Here is a 24,776-nt window from a genome sequence, read left to right on the forward strand (position 1 = left end):
TTTATCTGTCCATTTTGAAAAAAAAAACACATACCAAGAAATAATTGATTGTATAAATTTTTTCAATAAATACCTCTAATTTTTTTTTTGACGAAATGCGAAGAATTTAATAAATAACTGAAACCCAGCCGAGACAAACCCTCGAACTGTCAATTACAACCTGATTAAGAAACAAAAAACGAGCTAAACATATAGCCGCTTTGTTTTCAGATCGTTTAACAAGTAGAATATTTAAATTCTTTGAACCAAAAAGAATTACAATCAAATCTCGAACAATCCAACCTACATCAGTTGTGAACATAGTAGCATCACAATCGACCTTCACATAAGCAGCAGCATCTGTAGCCCAATGTTCAGAATTATCAGTTACATCCACTGATATTGGATCAAAAAATGACCCCAAAACATGAACAATATTATGTCGTGAAAGGTGAGCTCTTGCGATATTTATCACCATGCCATATTTGATACAAGCCATACGGATCACCCAAAATATCATGTAACACCTTGAAAACGTTACCGAAACCCATAACAAGACACACAAAAACATCAAAACAAACACAAACATCCCAAAAAGATGGGCACAACCTTGATGACAAGGTACTCAACAAGAACTCACCCAAAAGGATTAGATCTTGGTTTTATTGAAAAAACTGATAAATATAAGAGAAGATGGAAGATCGAAGATGATTAATCAGAAAGAGGGATGAAGGATGAAGAGCGGAGAAGTGACGGCTAGAATTTTGGAAGTCGACTCTCAAAACTGCAAACCCTTTTATTTTTAATTGTTTTCAGAAGGTACTGTTAACCTTGAACCTACTTTACCAGTCTCCTAGAAAATATAAATACCTCTAATTAATATCTTGAAAATGGTAGAATACCCCTACTTTATGTCTTGAAAACATGAATTCAACCAAGTTTTAAATAAGTCAAGCCTTGAAAATTGAAATTATGGAGATATATTTGAAAAACTAACATTAAATTAGTTTTGAAAGTATAAATGGACAGATAAATAGGGACAAATTTTTACTTCCAAAGTGGACAGATAAATAGGGACGGAGGGAGTATTTTATTATCGGTCTTTCTAATGTGTGCCCAAAGGCACACAATAATCACTAAATTCTATAAAAATGACTTATTCTGATCGGTGGAGTTGATGTAAATGCAAGGGGGCCATTATCATTTATTACTCATCCACCAATCAAAAAGAGCTATTTTTATTGGAGTTAGGGACTATTGTGTGCTCTTGGGCACACCATAGAAAATCCCTTTTATTATATCAAGACTAATATAATGTATTGATAATTATTTGAAATAGAAGACTAATTCCACTAAAAACAATAACTTACCCATTCAAGAAATTTTAATTAATTACTTCCTCCTTCCCACTCATTTCTTTATCCTTTTCCCACTATTTATACATATATTAGGATATATATTCAAAATAAAATTTAATAATTTATTTTTAAAAAATTTCAACATTATCTTGTTATTCAAAAAAAACAAATTAATGGCTTTTTCTAATTTGTGCACATAGGCATACACTAATAACTATTTTTTGTGTAGGTGGAGGAATTGTATTGGTGGAGATTTTTGTGCATGCAGGTCATCATTATTAATTGATGATAGCCAATATAAATCCACTACCTACCTAAAAAATCGTTATTAGTGTGTGCCCATTGCTACACACTAAAATAATCTGGTAAATTAAAAAATCGTTATTAATGTGTGCCCATTGCTACACACTAAAAAAATCCGGTAAATTAATTTACAAAAAATACTTTTCAGAAGACGTAAATACTTGTCAAACTCGGTCAGAGTATATTATTTTAGACGATCAGCCTGGGCAAGATGCTGCCGGTTAAGTTCACTACATGCAGCCTTGCAGGATTGCAGAGGCTTCAATTTTATCACAATTGTTTGGATTTATAAACTAAAATAACCAAGAATTAGCTTCTAGAAACACCATTAAAGGCACAAGATAATAAGAACACCGAGACGCGTCTCCGGATAGATACTAGAAGAAGGACCCACTAGACGGCTTTCGTCTCGTATTGCCACATCATGTTGACTATATATTCCACGTTTTATATATTCGTAAATGCACCGCATGTAATCCCAACAGTTACAACTTACAAGTGGGATGGACAAGTGATGTTTGAGGTGGGGTCACTTTAACTACTTCCGGCCGACATCGATTTTTAGAAGGTTACCGTTAAACCTCCTTAAAGTAATAACGTTGGACTCACGAAAAAAATTTCTTTATCAAGTTTATTATTTTATTAAAAATAAAAATATACTATTTACATTATATTGGGACTAAAAAAAACATTTCTTTAGTGAAAATATTAATTTATCGATTATTACTTAATCGAGGTTCAACTGTATAAACTGTATAAACAAAATTGTATTACCCCTGTTTGGATTTATTAGACGTTTCAGGTTGTTACACAAGTATTAAGAAAATTTATTGGAATAACTAAACTGTCATTAAGGCACCATTTTACATTCATGCACATGCATTTTACATATTTTTGGTAGCATCTGATATAAATATAGAAAATAAATAAAGGCAACTAAGGAATAAGATGGTTTAAATTGCATTGGACATAGAAAACGACTAATAATTAAAAACAAATACACTTCTGTAAAACGATCGATAAATACAAACAGAGTGAGTACTAGTTATTGTTAGAAAATGCTTATAGACGTTTTCTCACGTACTTTTAATAGTTTTAACCATTTACTTATATATATTATTTTTAAAATTTTCTTCTTACAAATAAAAATGTTAGTGTCATATTTTTGTTTACAAAAAAAAATAATTTTTAAAGTAATATTTATAAATATGCGGTCAAACTTTCTAAAAGTACGTGAAAAATGTCAAGAGCCTAATATATCCGAACTGAGAGTACAAGATAAAATCGTGGGAAAAATTTGAGGGTGGGAACTTTATTGAAAAAAACTGGGTACGATATTATTTGATTTGAACAGGACACTAATAATAAAAAGATGTTATTCATTTCTCAAAAATTTAATTTTCAATTTATATTTCAGTAATCTCGGTTCGGTATTCGATTAACTGAACCGAATCCTCAGTCCTACGGGTTGCGACTTGCATCAGGGTGAGGAAGAGTAAAATGCAGGTATACGATATCCCTATTCACAAAGAGTAGGAAGGTTGTTTCCGTGCAGACCCCCGACCAGTGCAACATAAATTATTTTGCTAAATCTTATTCTATATTTTTTTATTATAAAACAAAAATTAAAATTCAATACATATACTAAGAGGATGCATTCAATTAAGATTTTAAAAGAGTTTTTTTCATTCACGAAAATCGAGAATATTCAACTCGGGTTTTACAAAATGTATCAGAATCTTAGAATATTCCATTAAGATTTTAAATTATATTATAAAATCTAGTGATATGCCATTAAGATTATAAATTATACCTAAAAATCCTATGATTGAAGGAATTGTTTAAAATTTATTAAAATTTGACGGAATTCGAATACAAACTTCTGGCATTAACTATCATTCGATACAATTCCGAGATAGTTAACCACTTGACCACAAGTATCCAGAAAAACCACTTGACTGAACAAGTATAGGAGGGGAAGGGGGAGGGCGATCTGATTAAATATTTAATACTAATATTTTTTTTTTTGACAGATATTTAATACTAATATTAAATACAAAGAAAGGATGAAAATAACATTCTGTCTTTTAGAATATGAGAGACTCCAGCTAAAAACTAGATTAATTGGTAATCAATAAATTATAGCACATAAGTTACTAATATATTTTTTCCAGTTACGAAATAATATAGACAGCATATCTTAATTTTGGTAAATTAACCATCTTGATAAATTAATAAAGTTTATCGTTTCCAAAGTGTTGGTGGACCAAGGAGGTCAGCAATTTAGCCAATAATTTCTTTTCCATTTTCTCTGAGTGGACCCATTTAGGAACAAGAGAACTCCCAGACTCCAGCCACCCAGATAGTCTATGAGTAATAAACAAACTGGTATCTGTTTATACCTTGGAAACATGTAAATTCTGTCACTTGCAAGTGTCGAGCAGCAGCAATAGTGTAACTACCATATTCTAGCAGATTCAACTTAACTTTGTCGATTGTCACCTGAATCTTGAAAGCATAGACAAGTACTGCAAAGATCCATGCTTGATGGTCTACCCGAGCAGCACACAATATCAGAGTTTAAGGTGGTAATACTTGTCTAGGAGCTTCTCAGTGTACTCCCCAAAGGTAAGGGATCCCAAAGATGGAATCACCTGTAAATTAAGATCAGGAACATATATATTTTAGAAGCTTGCAGATGTAGAGATGACAAATAACATCTTACGGTATGAATATCAACAATGAACTAAAGACAAGTAAAAAGTATAGCAGTATAGGGAATCACATGATCATATATTCATATCTAGTCAAAACCTCTTGCATGAAGGTCTGGCTCAGCAAACAAGCTCTTTAAACAAGCTCTTAACTCTAAATTTAAAAAGCAAGTCAAGAATTAGTGCTCCAATGGACTCTTAGAAACCCTTTAAAAATTTAAGAGCCTCCTCTCTCTCCTCTCTTTTATAGAGCATCTAGTAGCTCTTAACTTTTTATTTATGAATATAATATTAATTTCCCTCCAATATTCCCTCTCTTTAAGTTAACTTTTCTCTCTCACTTGTATAAAATAAATATTAAAATGTGGATAAAGAGCTAAGTATAAAGAGTAGCATTAGAGTTTTCACATTTTCCAATGCATTAACTCATTAGGAGCCACATTTTATATTATTGTTAAAGGAATGATTTAGGAGTACCATTGGAGATGCTCTAAGTTTTGACGGCAAATTGGACTCAATTTTACATATAAAACTGACTTGATGTATTTATAATTCCTACATATACGAACTTATAAGGTACGTAGTTATTCAAGATTCATAACCCCACCCACTGATTCTCAACTTTGTAAATCTCCAAAAGATACTTTATCCATAAAAATAACAGCAAGTTCATTAGTATTTTTACTAAGCACACTTGACAATTATAGAGCCTATTTTTTTATCTGCAGTGTTTCTTAGACAAATAATAGCGCATATGTAGGATCCAAAATACCTACCTCTTGATGAATATGCACTTTTTCTGGGAAATTAAGCTTCTCGTCCCTGTAAAATCAAGAACAAGCAGAAAAATGAAACACCTTTAAAATCTAATGTATGCTTAGTTCAAAGTACAAAGTAACACACACAAGTAATAGAATGTTAATTTTTTTCCCCGGTAGTCTTAGCATTCAACCAGTTACCAGTCCATCTAGAAAACCCAGGTTTTTTTTAACAAGTCATAATTTTTCCTCTCCCCCGCAGCTTGTGTCTGTTTTTCTGTCCCTTTTTCCTTCCATTTTAAATATGCACCGACTCTAGCTCTTCCTTCCTGTAGATTTTTTCTAGTTCTCATCACCCAGATTTTCAGGATTTACTTTTTGCTTGTAACTAATGACCAAGTGTATTTCACATATGGCCATAAGCATGAGGAATGGAATCTACACCTGAAGATCTTCTCTGCCAGATGGTGAAATCCAATTCATGAAATAATTTGATCTATGGACAGCATCGTTGTGGGAAAGGTCGTAATGCCAGAGGTGCTGTTCGCTAAAGGCGATAAGCAGCAGAACACCTAAAACTATGTGAAGTGGACTCCTGGCACATGGAAGAGTGAAAATCGATGTTGATGCATGGGTTAACTTGAAAAATAAGTCTCCGGGAGTGGGAGCAATTTTTAGGAATGAGCTTAATGGGCCAAAGGTATGATCATAAAGTCTCAGTCAAACTAGAGAAGTGCTCTTGGCAGCTCAGAAGCTCCTACTCAGATTTTCTACTGGTTGTTCTAATGTCATTTGGTCATACACTCCAATAGAGCTAGCTGCTCAATTTCATTTTGTCTAAAACGAGCTTCTGCTATGGGACGGTGGTTATTCCCTCCGTCACCCTATTGGCAAGGACAAACCTAATCCTTTATAACGTGGCTGTTCGCTCTGCTAATGAAATTTGGTATTTAAAGAAAATTATAAAATTCATAAAAAATGAAAAAGTGTCAAGTACACACTGAAATTATATGGTGTATTTAGTGTATATGCATGTGGAAGGCCTACAGCCTAGCTGCATTGAGTACGAATAATCTAGAGAGTTCAATTAATGTGAAAAACCTAGAAAGATACTGACCTCCTTTGCAATAATATCTTAGGTGGCACAATTCTTAGTAATGGATGCAGTCCAGTGGTTATATGCAAAATAAAAGCCTTGGCAAAAAATTTAGATAAGCTCTTATGGATGACTATATTTAGCCAATCTTTAAAACCTGTTGGCAAAAAATATAGACAATATCTGTAGCCAATACTTGTGCACCTTTTCCGTTGTCTATAGTTTAATCAATCATTATAGCCAACTCCGTTGTAGAATCTCTTAAAATGTGAGAGTCCTTAAGGTGAGATTGTGACAATTTGAGTATTAGTCCCGAAACACAGAAGCGGTGGTGAGATTAAAGCTTTTTACACATATTACCAATGAAAGTCTCTTATTGTATTAAGTTGGAGAGATCAGCAAGAAATCTGTACTAAATTATTGGTAAATATTTAAAATTACCGTATCTCCATCCATTCCAATACTAGCAATTTTAAAAAGGCTAAGTCCCACCATTATATAAATGAAATGCTCTATTTTACTTGCCACTCATTTTCTTCACGAGTCTCATCTTAAAAAGTTTGCACTGAACGTTTTTTACTCTTCCACTTGCATGATTGCCCCACCCCCACCAAAAAGTTCACAATTTTCATTCCAGTCATTCCCCAGTCCATTCTCTCCACACAACACAACATTACATTCCTACAAGTTTCTTTAAGTGGTATGAGACCTCAGGTAACCCGAGGTGATCAATCACGGGCCAGGCACAGTATCGGGCGGATATGAGAATATACACCTATAAAATCAGGGGAGATGGGCTTAAAAGGAGGCCAAAGCCCAGAATCTTGGGTTAAGGGAAGCCATGTCAGGACTAGCCAATCCCCGAGTTCCTTCCAGTTTGTGAATGGAAAATCTGTTAAGGTGTCTCACAACTGACACCTGTAGGGGCTATAAATTAGATTACAAGCGTGAAGGAGGTCCACGCCCTGCAAGCCAATTTATGTAGTTGAGATAATCCCAATAGCAACTAACAGAAGTTTCATCTTATATCCCACTGCAAATTGCCCAATATGCCATCTTACGTGTAAACCCAGACACCTAATTATATTTACTTTTAAACCCTGTGGGATGTATCTGACGTATATGATTTGTAAAACAATGAGAAAGAAGAGAGGTGATGATTGATGATCGAAAAACAATTATAAACAAGAAACTCAATATAAGTGTTAGAGAGACAGATAAATGACAGTTACTTACCCTTTAAAATACATAATGCATATATTTTAGAAAACAAACTGGTATACAAGGCATGCTTAGATTTTGTAAAAGCTAATAATTTGTGCAAGTATTTTCAAATAACACACATACACACAAGAAATATCAGAAGAGGCAAGTGCATCTCTACAAAGTTTTAATTTTGCAGTTAAAGTACCAGTCCGGCTGCATGAATAGCGCAAAAGTTGCACGTTCAAGATCAGTAGCATCTGCCCCCTTTGGTGCCTGAAAATGAAAAGGATTACCTCTGTTACAAATTATAAGAGTTACAGGTGCCCATAAGGAGGAGAGACGCTTTAGCAAAATTAATTGACGAACAAAGCAGGTCAAATAAGTCAATCAATAATAATATCTGCAGTTCTCATAAAATAAACGGGTTTATAATCAAGTGAGTCACTGAAGTGGGCTCAATATATCAAGTTGGTCACCAAGCTCAAAACGGTATCAAACTGGTCATTTAAGTCAGTATCGGGTCCATTCCGTTAGTCAACATCAAAATTTTATGACAGGAAGAGCTGATGTGTTAAAATTTATCCGACTATAGAAACAAGCTTATAAGGATACTATTAAGAAACTTTAATACAGCTCAAACTTGATCAATTTAAAATAGCTTGAGAAGGTCTTAAATGTTGGACATCCGCGTAATCATGAGAAAAATCTAACTGAAGCACAGAAGATTAGCATTTGTCTCCTTTTGTTGATTGTATCTGTGGAGTACTAGTAAGCCTATGATCTAAGATGTATATATCATTCACTATGAAACAAAAGTAAGAAATTAAATTTGGGCTTCAGTTGAGGATTGACTTTAATCATACTCAATTGTAAGAAATATTAGGCTTAATACAAATTCACTAGTGCCCATAAGCAATAAGAGAATATATTACTATTTACTTTCTCTCTTTGTAACTCAAAAACTTGTATGTATTACTCCCTCTATCCCCCTCGATTCTTTACGTTGGGAACAGAGGGCTTGGCACGCATTTTAATGCTCCCAAAAAGTACAGTTTCAGAAATTATTTTAAACCTTTTTTCTTCTGAATAAAAGTTATGTTTAAATTTTTATACAAAAAAAAAAGAAGATTTTAAAAATTAGTTATGAAACTATACTTTATATACATTCTAAAATGCGTATCAAGCATCAAAGAAAAACTGGAAAGAAATGAGAGGGACAGAGGGAGTACTTCTTTTCCACAAATAAAGCAAGACTAATTTTTTTTCATTTAATTTGTAATCTACATGCAGAAGTCAACTACGTTCAACATAAATAAAAAAGAGTACCCTGACACAGTGTGGTGTTGCACAAAGATGGCCTCTTGACAGGATTTCAGTTGTTTCACCAATTTGGTATGCTATATCATTTTCTCCATACACCACCTGGTACAATAGCAAAGCAGTTGTTTGTTTTATCAGTGTGTCTTCATTATGTGAAATTGCATTCGCCATGATCCAAAGTCCAGGTCATGTAGTTCTGGGGTCTTAAAAGAAAATATAACTATAACAGTTGTGAAAGTGTAATAAACTCATAAAGTTTCCTGAAATGGAGGGAAATGCTTGGAAAGAAAGAGAGGGAAAAATATATTAGGATAATTCATGAATAGCTACCAAAAGGTTACTATTTAGGCAATACCCAGCTTAAACAATATCTCATTTCAGTTTCTTCTTTTTTCAAGTACTTGCACTTGAACTAAAACCAACGTAATCAATCACCTGCAGTAGGTTTTGTCAAAATTGCTTGATATGTCATATCAAGTTATCATAACTTTTATAATTAAAATGAACAAAGATCAAATGCAGCCACTCTGAAGTCCGTTAAATTGTTATGTGCAATATGTAGATTATGGAAGTCTGGAATATTGATTAGAAACGGTGAATAGGCAGTTTTAATATATCAGTTATTTACAAATACAATTTTTGGAAAACCTTGTGCAAATGCAAGGACGAGAATGTATACTTTCACTATTTGGCCATTTCTTGTTTTTATATATAGCCCCGCAGAACTATCAGGGCAGGTTACTTGTACAGCATCTCTCATAAACATGCCAGAAGTAAGACCTGCATGTTGAATTCAAGCAAAATTAGACATCTAATGAAATAGTATTAACAGTTTGAGAAAATGATATATAACCCTATTGATACAAGGGAAATAAGTTTATCTCAAGATACTAAAGATTATATTAAGTTATAATTGTTTTATGGAAGGAAAAACCGATGAAGTTGGCTGCTAAATTCTAGGAGCAAAAATAACAGAATCTGAGTCTTGTCAATTGATCGCAGGTGAGAATATAATTGAGCACTGGAACCATAAGAAGTTAAACATATCGGTTACTTATACCTTTTCAGTCGTTCCTACAAAAACTTTGCAATTTTGGGTTACATTGCTGTAAAAACACGAGTTCTTAATTCTTTAGCAATGCAGAATAAGATGCATAATAGGTAGGTGTGTGTGTGTGTGTGTGGGTGTAACATGAGCTGGTATGCTACAGGTGTTACATCTGCCTAATGTGTGATACAGAATAAGTAAACAATTAAATTGAACTCTCGGAGACAATAGAATGCTTGAGAGGGGGCCCAAGTATCCATCTCCGTGATATGTTTCTTTGTCTGTCAAATAACCATACTTGTAATCTGTTATCTATTCTCATGCCTTTTTATGAAGACAAAGTGATATATACTAGTTCTGGTTATCTAAACAGAAGATTTTGATCTAGAATACCATAAAGAGAAACTTTAAAACCGCTTTATTTCTTCTCTTTTTTTTTTGTTAGTTTCATATACAGAAAAGGAAAAAACAGGAAAGGGAAATTCATAATATCAGTAACCACCTCTGAGAAATTCATTTACAATTTTACAAGGAATGTGTCATGCATTATGTCACTTAAATGTTACAAAGATTCAGGGTGTCAGAGTAATATTACTCACCCGTGAGCGAACCATGATCAGTATGCCATCCACACCAAGACGACATGGAGTCACTTTCTTGGGTAGAGTTGCTGGAAAAAAAAATATGCACCATATGCTGGATGTTATTACTGTATGCATATCATATTTCAATGTTAAACATGCTCTCTATTAGCATGGCATAACTGTGATTAATTTGTTCATTGGTCATTACTTGTGTGCAAAGACATCATGCTAACTCGATATAGCTCAACTTATTAAAACACGAACAAATCCTAACATTAAAATAATAAAAGAAAGCAAATAAGGCAAATGTAAAGTCAGCAAGTAAATCTATGACAAAATATATACCTTAGTTTAGCAGGGAAATAATAAAGCAAACGACCTTTATGGCAACGAGAGCGAATAAGTGTTTGTTCAAGCCCCTCATCCTTATGCAAGTTCATTTCTTTAGATACTATCAATAGACATACAAATATGAAATGGTCAGATTTCTCAAACACAGCAAATCAAAATATCCGCCACCTTTCCACCAGATCCAGAAGAGATTGCACAAGATAACTAAAGGAACCAAAGAGCAATATATAAATTAAAATGTTAAGCCAAACAGTAACGGAGTACTGTTCATATAATTATAACATCTGGTATGAAGAAACTAAGTTTCAAAGAGAGAAGGAATGTTGAGCAGTAACATCTTTTAGCTATAATTTTGTCTCAAGCAATCTAGGTAAGGTAGAGTGGAACACTAGAACTGCTCACTTCATCCACATATATAAAGACAGAGAAGAGTAATTATTAAAAGACATTAATATATGTTGGATAAACCATAAAATACACCAACTCATCTGCTGACTATCTTTGTCATTGTGTCCTAATTCTAGCTGAATGTAATATATTTAAAGTACTAAAGCACGCTTATTATCATATAACTATAAAAGAATACTTAATGTGACAATTAACTTTTAATATTTTTTTATATATATTTTGTCGATTAATAATACAATATAGTTTGGCTGTCCATGGATAAAATCATGGGATGCACCCCTGCTGATACAGGCAGCTTTGCAAATCCATTAAAAAGAATATTCTCGTATATGGGAGATAATACTAAATATTGCTACCAGTTAAATTGTAACTCATTCATTATTAAAATATATATTATTTAGATAATTAGCCAACTGACAGTTTTAATCCTCCTTTTTCTCCGTGCTTACCCTCTTAGCCATGGTCCATGAACTATATCAAATGTGAATATACATCCATCAAATATAATCCCAACTTCTTATGAGTTGATAGCTGTTGGGCACGATGACAAAAGTCTAATGTAAACTCCAATCTTAATTAACAATAAAGGTGTTATGTTGGTATTTTGATTGTATTACAATACAGAAAAATACTCTTATCATTGAACTTAAAACTAATCATTAAGTTATTACATTAATATTGGTATTATAAATGTATTATAAGCCAGAAAAGAAAACTCTTATTGTTGAACTTAAAATTATCTATAAGTTTTTAGAGAAATTTTATATAGAATTTGAGACTTTAGCTTAGCAACATCAATCATATGTACACAAAATCTCTAAGGCAATATAACAAGAACAGATTATATGAATATGCATGTTAAATAACAAAATATTCAGCCAAGAGCAAAAAGGAAATACTTTTACAGAGAATTAACGCAGCTCAAATTGAAACCTTATTGATTTTGTACATACCACGTTTCTAATAAACTTCCAGAGTCTTAAATATTTCACACCTCACCAAGATCCATTAACAGAAAACAAATTATACAACTTTGCCTGAACTATCTTACATAATATATGATAATGAGACAAAGAGACTCAACAGACGTGTTATCAAAGACATAAGGAGGAATTGAAGTTAAATTTTACCATATCTATCACAATGATAAGCCACCATCAAGCCAACGTCCAGAATCAGCTTCCCAAGAGCTTTAAAAGCTACAGACCCAAATTATGATGTCAATAACAAAGGAAAGTAAAAGAAAGATATGACAATAATCAAATTTTAGAGTTGATATAGAAGCAAGATGGTTTACAAGGACCTCAACCTCAATGTTATGCATATTTCACTTAATGGACAATATCACACGAATCTTATGAATAGATTTGGTATCTGTGAGTAGTGTGGTCTATGGGCACCTGTGAACTAATACCAATGACCAGGACATGGGTATATTTATTGGCATCCATGTACGACACACCGCCTTAACAACACAGAACATTACTAACGAAAAAATATGTGCAGACCAAGATATAGATTTCCTATGGAAGACAAAAAGAATATGCCTAATACCTAAACCTTGAATAGTCTTGTTTTTGTCTATAAATATTAAGGATTCTCTCTGTTTTTTAGCACAACGAGTTGTTAGAAAGGTTTGATAGCATGAAAAGTGTACTCCTTGTACTCAACAAAAACTTACAATGAGTCACCATGATATAATATAGAGTATAATCTATAATGGATTGGTCAAGCAATTTCGGAGTTGCACTAGTTACTACAGATCTTATTATACATTTAAACTGAAGAAATTATGAAAGAATTGATTCCACCCAATCCAATAAACGTACCCAAATTTGCAATAGCTTATGCGCTTAACTGTAATAAGTATCGTCAGCATGAAGTAGCATAAGGTCATGATAGTTCATGACTGATAAACAAACATGACTTACATACCAACTTCAAGTTCTGGAAGAGCAGCATGTGGCCATATATTTGGTGCACAATATGATGGATATCTGTAGAGTATTACAGTAAGAAGCTTAGACAATATCAATAAGAAAGCCCTGCATATGCAAAGCGACAATGGCTAATTAAAAAGTTAAATTCATTTTGTACAATTATAAGTTTTCAGGTCAATGTGCCCCCATATTCAAATTTGAAGGCAGTACCTGTAGTAATCTAGTTTTAGTCCAAATCATAATGGATATTTGCAGATAATATAACATATAAGTACTACTAGACTATTTTACACTATGAAATGATAATAGCATAAAGTATAAGTTTAAAATGGGGCACTGATCTATTTTGGCATTCACATAACCAGGAATTGTATAAGTTAAAGAGCTACTCGTAGTTGCCTTTCTAGCCAAATTACCGTTTAATAAGAGACTCCTCAGTTGTAGGTACATCTATAATCGGATTTGCATAGAAGGAACCTTTCAGCATATCTGTGCACAAGAAAGAGGCACATAGTGGGATAATAGTAAGTTACCAAGAATGGGATAGGACTATGCATCAAAAATTTATACCATGTGTGTTTTGAATATAGGTAGTGCAAGTCCATAGACTGACTATCAATGGATTAAGTGACATGCATGAAAGATAAAACTGTATAATAGGTTGTGGATCAAACACAGTTTGGGCAAAAAATCCTTCCACCATCTAATGATATGACTAGAATGATTAATAATAGTACATTCATTTTTTCATATTATATAGGACATATTAGTCCAAGCTTGGAGCAAGTCCGACAATGTCCTAAATTGATGTCCTAAATCAAAATTTAAGACATTTGGAGGAAATGAGTGCTCGAACAATGTCCTAGTGGCGCCTTAAAACACTAGGACATCCAACAAGTGCCCTATTTTTAAGGCACCATTATGTTTGCCCTAAACCATTTTTATCAATAAAATATTAGCTTCCCTCCATTTCAATACATCTCTATACTCTTATCTTTTCCCTTCCCTCCAATAATAATTCATATATATTATTGTTTTATTAATAAGACACAATTGTAAGGCATGTTGTTGGAGTTCATGTGTCCTAAATCACTAGGACACTAATTTTTGATAGATTTATGGTGCATTTGTTAGGACATTGTTGGACTTGCCCAAATGATTCTAACCAGAAAACATGGCTAATCTTACAAAAGGATTAGTGATTTGTAAATGTAATGCCTGGAGACACCGAGCCCAAGGACAGGATATTTTACACAAGGGGCAAGAAAAACAAAGTCAACAACAACGAGTAGTCAACCACGGAAATAACAGTATTAATTAAAAGATGTTAGGTAAGGGTATAAGGGTAATTTAGTAAGTTAAGGGTGGAAAAGGGAAATAAGTGGAAGCAAAAAGGGAGAGGGATCTTTATGTGAAAAGTGAATTCTAATTAGGATTTGGGAGAGAGCTGGGCCTCTCGAATTGTCTGTGGCTCTGTGCAAATTGTATCCATCATATCGTACTGGGTTACTGTGTTGTGTGTTTTCTTTTTATCAATTCCTTATTTCAGTCTTAAATCCTCTTTGTGGTTGTTTTGTGATAAGTTATATCTAGGGTTTGTGAACAGAATCAGATCTAGTTTATTACATGATTCTAAAGTCAGTAATATATCCATAGTAACACGGGCACGGTTTACAATTCTTGCAAACAAGCATACCCTTTAAGACACAATCCAGTAATTATAATTAAGTTTAGAATATACAGATTGTTTACGTTATAGAATTTGACTAGAGATAGGCAGACAGTTTACCTAGTTTTCCTGATTCGAGCTTCTCTTTCCCATGACTCCATCCAAAGTTGTACCTGGTTATCCCCAAAACTAATGGAGTTGATTAGTAGCAAACATGGACAGAAAAACAATCTCAAACATCACAAGCTATGCAATGATAGAGCTTTGAGGGACAAGTACAATAGAACTGAGTTACTATATCTTACCTGCTATCAGGATCTTCTAGTTTCTTCTTTACCTCATCAGAAAGGTTAGCTAATCTAATATAAGAGGATAAACAATTGAGTATTGTAAGAAGAAATATGTAAGCCTGAATCAAGATGTCGTAAAATTATGTAATCAAACTAAATATAGAATCTGTTGTAAGTACATATATACCTAGGTGCAAGATGCAGAAGATTCTGGCGCAACAATGAATAGCCAGGAACCTGGAATGTTAGAGAATCATGCTTAAATGGGAAACACAAAATTGGTAATTAGTGCTTAATAACCCTTATCTTTAATCAGATATTTTTTGACTTGCAGAGTTTTCATGGCATATATTATTAACTCAACATAGTGTAAAAAGATAAATTATGTATATACTCACGTTTTTCAAGAAAGCTTCTATCCTAATTAAGAAAAGAGATAGTATGTAAAAATATAAAGAATGTTAATAACAGGCATAACTTGTCCCAAAGGATTCCAAGTCGTGCACTGTTAGAGGCATTAGTTTGTAGTTCTTTACACGGGTATCTAATTTTCTTTTCCCATCTAGATTTGTCAACCAGCAAAAGCTTTTTTAAAGACTAATTAATTTGTTTTATGAGATTGAGCTCTGCTCCAATCAGAACTTAACAGCGGCCCCTCTTTCGTTGGTTAAAGTTTCGAATTAATTCTTTTCTGCGATAGGACATGAACAACTAACTGCAGCACATTGTGTGCTATTCTTCAATTTACTTTTCAGAACTTCGGCATGATTATAGTAAAATAAGTGGATCATCATTCCAGTTAAATCACAGGTGTCCCACACGAATCAGTGTTAGGAGAGCTTGTATTAAAAGAAATACAAGGATAGATCATTGCGTCAAAAAAAATAATTAAAAATTGAAGGAGAAATTGCAAAATCAAGCATCTCAGTACAAGAACGATTCATACATACATCTGATATGGACAAGATCCCCAGACTATCTGGCCCAAATCCTTCTTCAATTTTCGAAGATAAGTCAAGATTCTTCTCCTATTTCAAGCAATTCGAAATGAAACATTGCATAATCAGTAAAAAATACACATGCCCAGAGTCGCATACAGGTTCAAACTAAAATTCACAAGACATACAGTGATCAATTTTTTAAAGAAAAGTGAATACCGTAATCAGTAAATGACAGAATTCTACAAGACATACCGTGATCAAATTTTTTAAAAATTAAAACTAGTGTAATGAAGTCAACATGATTTTCGCACTAGTCAGACTCAAGTCAACATTGATGGAAAAGACACTACAACTTAGCCGATAAAATATGAATCGCAAAAAACAACAAAGCAATGCATACGAAATCAGTTAACTACTACGATAAATAACATAATTCCACAACACTGACCGTGATCAAAAATTTCTGAAACTCAAACTAATGTGATAAAGTCAATGTGATTATCGCTCTAGTCAAATTCAAGTCAACATTACAAATATCGGCACTCCACAATTCTGTAAATATACACCTATAGCAAAAATCAAAGCAAGTAACAACTACTCTGAAAACAATCAATTATCACGCACACATAACAAGTAAAACTCCAAACTAATGTCATAGAGTCGATGCAATTTTCACATTAGTCAAACTCAAGTCAACATTGACGAAATCCACACTCAATAATTCAAACTCTGCAATTTACCAGATAAAATATGAATCGCTAGAAAACCAAAGCAACGGATACAAACCTACTAAACTACTACTCCCTCAGTCTCTTAATACTTTTCCTATTCGCCTTTATCACGTTTGCCAATACACATTTTTTATCATTAATATCTTTAATTTCATATTAGTATAAAATATAAAAATTCATCGTGTTAAAATACTCATAAATACGAAACCAACAAGATCACTCATGACTATATTTAGTCTTGTAGATTAGACGTAAATTAGTAATTTGTATCATGTCATGAACAGTCCGGACATATCAAATTAGAAAAGTTTTTAGGAACGGAGGGAGTACTATAATAAACAACAGAATTCTTCAACACTTGAGGTGCTCGGGATAAACAAGAAATTCAAATTGACGTAATAAATCAATGCGATTTTCGCACTAGTCTAATTCAAGTCAATATTATCCGAATCATTACTACATAATTCCATATACTCGACCTATTTCGAAAGTCAAGCAAGTAACAACTAATAGACATATCTCTCTCTCCTCTCTCTATCTCTATCTCTCTCTCAGTCTCTCTCTCTCGCTCACCCACACGACAAGTAAACAATACATCAAACACAAGCAAGCAAGTTATATGTACGTGATCACGGAGAATTTAACTAACTTTGAGCTGTGTGTATGATATAGTGACTGTGTGTATCGTCGGAGTCGCGGTTCCCGAGGCGAGCGACATCTTCGGCGGTAAAATCGCGTGAGGTGCACGGCGATATGGAGCGGCTGGCGAAGAGAAGTTAGAGAAGTGATTGCGAAGGTGCGGAGTTTGGGAGAAATGGTAAGGCGCTGTTTGGGACATGGAATTTCAAAGTTTTGGTTGGGTGGTGTGAGGGAGGGAAGAATATTCTATTTACAGTGTCATACTGGGTTTCTTTAAAAATTTAAGAAATCGGGTATTTTAAAAAATATTTTTTTCATTCATCAAATCTGAGTGTATTCAATTGAGATTATTTAAAATTTATTAAAATTTTGAGGTATTCAACTAAAATTTTAAATTATGTTAAAAATATAGTGGTATTCAGTTAGAATTTAAATTGTACATAAAATTCTAATAGTATTCAATTGAGATTGTTTAAAATACATTAAAATCTGACAAATGCTAATTTTTTTGGATTTTCATAAAATGATTGGTTTTGTAAGATTGCTCAATATATTTTAATTCTTTTTAAAATCTCATCAAAATCCATGAGATTTTGAAGTATTATGCTTAAATCCTAAAAAATCTATATCAACTCTATCAAATTTTATCAAGAATCCGCGCAAAAAATTATAGCAAGTTGTTGGAAATCAGGAAAGAAATGCTTAAAACTAACACCACAATTCTCATGACATAACCCTATATGATCATCTGTTCCACAGAAGAAACCAACATGTATCTCAAAATCACGTTGATTAAATTTATAGGCCTCATAAATGTTAATGCATGACTGTGAAAAATAAAGAGGGTCCATTCTTAAGGCCTTATAGATTGTATCCACACTAATATGTACATACTTTCCGTATATCACTATCAAATTCAAATAGGCCAAGCTGATTCCTTTTCGTGATCAAATTACCATATAACTCACCCATTAGATAAGTGTGGTAATTCTGACCATGATAAAAAAAAATCAAGTTGTCCCATAGAGCAGCCATTATAAACGAGTGTACATCTCCTTTTTAATGAATAAAAACCATCATTCCCGTTTGAAAATTTTTCATCATTTTGCTTAACTTACCACCATTTGAAAAATTGATGATCCATGGAACTCTAGCACCAGTGGAGTCGCATTTAATATGATAGGGATTATCCCTTTATTCCCTAGAAACTCCCATTCCCCTTGCCAAACAGACCCCAACTACTTCCCTATAAACACCTTTTATCTTTCCAAACACTTAACACCAAACAAACACTATCACAAACACACCCACTGCCCAAATGGACTTCCAGTTACTCCCTTCCAACCCAAACCTCGATCCAAGCACTCAAGCCTATGACCCATGTCTCCTAAACACCATAGAAACCAAACAGTTTGCCCACTCCCAACAAACCTCTTCCTTCAAATACTACACCCCAAAACAAAACACTGCCACCTCTTTCTCCTATGATAGAGAACAAGGGGCAACGTGATAGGTGGAGAGATGGTGTTTGGGTAGATTTTGGTTTGGGTGTGGAATGGGTCAAGGTTATAGTTGGTGGCAAAGGGGATTTGGTTAGGTAGGTAGGGATGATAGTAGTGTTGGGGTTTCCTGAGGAGAGAGGAGGTGGCAGTGTTTTGTTTTGGGGTGTAGTATTTGAAAGAAGAGGTTTGTTGGGAGTGGCAAACTGTTTGGTTTCCATGGTGTTTGGGAGACATGGGTCATAGGCTTGAGTGTTTGGATCGGGGGTTTGGGTTGGAAGGGAGTAACTGGAAGTCCATTTGGGTAGTGGCTGTGTTTGTGATAGTGTTTGTTTGGTGTAAAGTGTTAGGAAAGGGGCAGGGTATTTATAAGAAAGTAGTTGGGGTCTGTTTGGCCAGGGTAATGGGAGTTTCTAGGGAATAAAGGGATAATCACTATCATATTAAATGCAAGGAACCCACTGATGACATAAGTTAACACAGAAATTTGAAAATCAAGGGATTTTGTAAGATACTACCTTAAATGAGAGTAGGCATTTTTTTTAAAAAAAATCCGTTTTGTCAAAAACTTTTAGAAAGGGTCCTTTTAGATAAGTTAAGAATAGAAACCACTTGTTTTGTTTTAAAAGAAAAACGGGTCAGACATTTGTTTTAAAACCAGGGGACACGCCACTGTTTATAGGGACATGTTTTCTTTGACATTGTAATTTAAGAAAATACAGATTACACATAAGTCATCCAATTCATCACACAAACAGCTAAGCACATAAGGCATGCATAATAGTCAACTTCTACATCAGTCAAGTTTAAGTAGACAAATATTTTGTGAATTTAAGACAAAGGTTTGATTATTAAAATATCAGATTTTATTATGTCAAATAATTTTTTGTTTACTAGCAAACTTAAGTTATGTATAAAAAAATTATTCATTCAATGAGCACATTCAGAGAGATAATATTTCAATTATTAATAACACAAATTCCAATTTATATTTATTTAATTCATAAACATATCAAATTCTTTAACTGGAAACCCATCAGTCATGCAATCAAGAATTCCTTTAAACAACTGGCAAATACAGCTCACATGTTGCCAAATAGTCAAGAAACTCACATGATAGTCAATAAAATAGTTTCCAAGAATATCACAACAGAGTCAATTTAATCAGTTCAGGTTGTTCAGACAGATTTCTATTAATACCAATATAAGTACATACAACCAATTTTTAGCAAATCATTATTATCAGAGAGCATGGCAATTAGCAGATTTATGAGATGTACATATTATCAAGTAAGTCCAAGTTGAACATTCATAAATCAGATTTTTTACATATCAGATTAACACAAAGAATTAGGTGATCAATAGATATTAGGTTGCACAGACATGTTTTAATGGCAAGAAGACTTTATCACAGTAGGATTAATCATAATATATGGGATTAACTTAACAAGTATTCACAGACATGATAGATACAAATTATTCATTATCTATCAAATCAAAGAAATCCACACAAGTGGCAAGAGTAAAATAGTCAACCAAGTCATGTCCATCAAACAATCAAATCACAAGTCATAATTTTCATTCATACAGCTGGTAATATGACACAGAATCCGCTCAGCTCAATTTTTATCAAATTAGTCAAAAGATACACAAGTTTCAAGATAGGCATGTAGAGAGTTCATTTACACAACTGGCAGGATAGAGTAGTCAGGATAGACAAATTTAATCAAACATTCATGGCAAGAACAATAGATACACAGAATATTTAATTAATCAATTTTCCTAGATATGATCACTAGATGTTCAAGAAGCATGTTAATCAATTAATTCGATTTTAATCATTTCTTAGATATTATCATAAAACAAGAATGCAGATTTGAGTTAACATGGTAGACATTGTGAGAATTTAATTATAATCAGGTTGGAGAAATTTTGCATAAAAAAATTATCATTCTAATTTTAAGCCTGAGAATTACACATTATTTGAAAGTTTGAACAGCCATCATCATAAAGTTTGAAGCACTGTAATAAAATCACGTATAATCAGAAATCGTTTTTGGCTAAGTTTCTTAAGAATTTTCCGGATGTTTTGCATTCATTATACATGTCAGTCACAAAAAAATGCAGATCTCGTATTTTTAGTGAAAATCAGGTTAACAGTAGAACTCATCCAGCCAGAAAATCAGGCAAGCATATAAAGGCACTTGAATAAACTAAGACGAACGAATTTGGGCAGCCCTTCGGGAGGTTGGAAACAGTGGTTAATGAACAAGTTAAGATGAACGAGGCTTAATCAATTAGCAAAAAAAAAAAAAAAAAGATGAACGAGGCTTGGTTGGGTGGAACGAAGCTCTGGGGATTAAAATCTTATATATTTCGGAATATATGACGAATTGAAGGTTTTAAAGATGAAGTAGAAGAAGTGGGAACTTGAATAAACTTTGAGAGAGTGTTTCATCTTAAAAATCTCAGCATGTATTTGACTATTAGCTTAGAAGAAATGAATGGGGGTTTGTATTTAGGGTCCAGGTCCCCAGCATATGATTGTTGGGGAGCTGTTATCCAACCTACAGTCTTTCCACCGTTAGATCTGTTTATGAACGGCCCAGAATTAAAAATTTCTCACATGTCCAGCGCTTAAAAAGCGCTATATGTCTATCGTCCAATGGTTTTTAAGCGCTGGACAGTTAAGGTTTCTTTATACATACCGCGGTTAAAAAGAGCTGGAAGTCCAAGTCCAGAAGCGTGCAAGTATACTTTCATTCTACCTTTATATTCTTCAAAGCTGCAACTTTAAGTTTATAAGTATAAATTTATATATTATTTTATTTTATTTAATATATAAATTTATAATAAATATATTTTATTTTATTTAATATATAATTTAATATATTATTTATAATAAATTTTTATGTAATACTTATTTTTTATATTTGAAATAGTTTATAATTATACATAAAAATTATTTATCTCGGTTGAAATTATATTTTATTATTTTATTATATTAAAATAATAAATAGTTTACAACATAATAGTTTTTAATTTATATTATATATATATATATTATTTTATTTAATATATGAATTTATTTATTATTTATAATAAGTTTTTTATATTTCTTATACTACTGCTTCTACTGCGGTTTTTCTATTACGTTGTCTTATTACAAGGACGACTAAGCCTCCAAATTATACATAAAAATTATTTATGTGGACATTATAATTATATTCATTTTACACAAAAATTATACATCATTTTTATATTCTTTTCTTAAGTTAATTTGTATATTACTATAACACAAATATAATACAAAATATAAAAATCACATAATTTATAATAACGTAAAATTTATGAAAAATGAAAATAGTTATTATTTATTTAAACAGTATGATTATCACATTTATTAAGTACTTACATATATCATCGAAAAATTCAAAATCAATTGCTTCATTTAATTCTCATTTTTTTTAAATTAGTCTTACTTATATTTATTAATATTTTATTATTATATATTTTCGTTTAAGGTACAATAATTCATATTTGTTTAAAATACTTTTTTTCATAAATACAAATCAAATTTTAATTATTATAACCTAAACATATATACAAAATTATAAAAAAATTAATGTAGAAGTGTCTTACAGATAACACAGTGATGTGGATTTCTGGGCTTCTGGCGCTTTTCAAGCGCTGTATGCATAAGGAAACCTAACTGTCCAGCGCTTAAAAACTGCTGGACGATAGACATAGAGCCCCTTTTAAGCGCTAGACGTGTGAGAAATTTTTTAAATCTGGGCCGTTCATAAACTGATCCGACGCTGGAAAAACTGTAGGTTATATAACAGCTCCTCAGCAATCATATGCTGGGGACCTAGACCCTTGTATTTATGGGCAAAATGGGTGGGTTAAAAGGTTAATTAATTAAAGATAAAAGTAAATGGTAAATAAACATATCATGGCCACCACTCAACTTTGTCCCCTCGACACAATTTACAAGATAACGATAAAATCCGTTACATTAAAAGTGCGATATTTCGAACATGCGAAATAAATTTTATATAAAATATGATAAATCTTATAATATTAGAAAATTGCATTATGGAAATTTATGTAATTTTATTCAACCCCAGTCAGGTCAAACGTTCAGCCAACGATCGGGTCAGCAGTTATAAAACGTTCCGAAATGAAAGTTCTCGAAATATTACGAAAATTTAACCATGCACTAAGAATAGTATTTAAATGAATAATCTCAAATTCTAAATCATTTTGAAAAGTGTAAGTATTTTATTTGGATTTAAAATGGTAAATCGGTTTTTCGGGTTCCGAATAAAATACGAATATTCTTTTGATATTATCGAAGAGGGATTTTGGCCAAACTTATAACTTGAATACATCTTAAAAATATATTCTCATAAAGATAAGATATTTTTGTGGGTCTGGAATAATTTAAAGTTAATTTAAGCTGATTATCTAAGATAAAAGCCGTTTTACGAGAAACCAAAACAATTCGTCTTTTGAAAAACAGAGAAATATAGTTTGTTAGGTCCCGATAGATGGTTTAATTAAGCTAGAAGGGGGGGTTGAATAGCTTAATCACCAATTAAAAATATTTATGTCGTTTTAAAAAGTTTTCACCCCTTCTTTAGAACTTGTATCGAGAGTATTGGCAGTTACGTGCGGAAGTGTAAGAAAAGAAAAGGAAAACATCACACGAGCGATTTTATCCTGGTTCGCGGTGGCTAACTCAACCCTTGGAGTCCACTCACCCCTAGTCTAGTCCCCGAGCTCCTCCCCGGACTCGAGATTTTCTCTACTATAAAGAACTCCTTTACAGTAGGCGGAGAAGCCTTTACAAATATATATCTTGGAGCGTAACTCTTCGTTACCTCCTCACTATAAATGTAAATAACAAGACTTGTCTCGGAACGTAACTATCCTTGTTACTTCCTCAAAGTCGTTGCACCTCCAGTGGTCTTTGTACTTCTAAACCTTTCGCCGGTCTTGGATTTTAGGTATTAGGACTTGGGTCTTTCCTCTTCTTCACAGTGCGATGACTATCAACTCCCCGTCAATACGTCAAAGACTTGGGTCTTAGAACGAAGATCACCTCACTTCACTTCACCTCACTGCAAAAGTTAGAACACAATATCCACAAACAAATATATCCTTGTTTTAAAAAAGTTTTGGTTCCGCAAGTTTTAGTCCAATTTAACCACGTTGAAATTAGTCGATTATAACGTTTTAGTATGGTGGTTAAGTCGTTGGTTCAATTTTAACAAATTATATCGCGCGGAGAAATATAAGTTGTTGATTTTAATAAGATCGAGTGATGAGTGAGTTTTGAAAAGAGGGAGTCGAAGTCGAGCAAGATATATCACACACACTCACACGAACGGAATTGAACCAAGTAGCTTGTTCGGATAACACCCCGCGATAGCGAGAAGGCCCAAACGGGGTTTACCACCGAAACAAGTAAAATCACACCCAACACACACGTTCGGAAAATAAACACGTAATACCACGTATCTTATCTCAATGATATCCCCACCGAGCACAGGGCTGAAAAATGGGTTTCTCACTAAAACAAGAAGGGTATGGGAGTGATGGGAATGGTAGCACAAATATGAGTTAGTGAGCAAGTAAGGTTAGTGCACAATATTCCCGATAATAATGAGTGGCCAACTCGAGTATTTTGAAATCAAGAGAGCTTAAGATGAAGAGAAATTTGTTTGAAAAGCCCTTTGAAAATGGTTAATTAAGACTCGGATAATTGAAGCTAAAAGAAACCACTTACACGATTAATGCACGAAAGTTCGCCGGAGAAATTCGTCGGAGGTTCGATACGACTTTAAGCACACGAACGAATTTGGGCAGCCCTTCGGGAGGTAGAAAAGAGTGGTTTATGAAAATGGTAAGATGAGCGATGCTTGGTTGGGTAGAAC

The 24,776-nt window shown here is 33.1% G+C and overlaps 1 protein-coding gene across 1 annotated transcript; it reads right to left on the bottom strand.

Annotated features, from left to right (window-relative positions):
- Nucleotides 1-3,827: 3,827 nt before the first annotated feature.
- LOC108197495 (uncharacterized) lies at nucleotides 3,828-17,558 on the bottom strand. The gene is made up of 15 exons (XM_017365131.2): nucleotides 17,346-17,558; nucleotides 15,975-16,052; nucleotides 15,212-15,261; nucleotides 15,040-15,093; nucleotides 14,855-14,907; nucleotides 13,482-13,554; nucleotides 13,061-13,122; nucleotides 12,256-12,324; nucleotides 10,712-10,817; nucleotides 10,382-10,452; nucleotides 9,414-9,514; nucleotides 8,741-8,836; nucleotides 7,620-7,687; nucleotides 5,131-5,176; nucleotides 3,828-4,294 (listed from the first exon to the last, which is right to left on the bottom strand). The coding sequence occupies exons 1-15, from the start codon at nucleotides 17,532-17,534 to the stop codon at nucleotides 4,214-4,216; spliced, it is 1,197 nt and encodes a 398-aa protein (XP_017220620.1). The 5' UTR covers nucleotides 17,535-17,558; the 3' UTR covers nucleotides 3,828-4,213.
- Between the last annotated feature and the right edge of the window lie 7,218 nt (nucleotides 17,559-24,776).

The sequence above is a fragment of the Daucus carota genome, chromosome 8, assembly GCF_001625215.2.
Source record: "Daucus carota subsp. sativus chromosome 8, DH1 v3.0, whole genome shotgun sequence".
NCBI lineage: Eukaryota > Viridiplantae > Streptophyta > Magnoliopsida > Apiales > Apiaceae > Daucus > Daucus carota.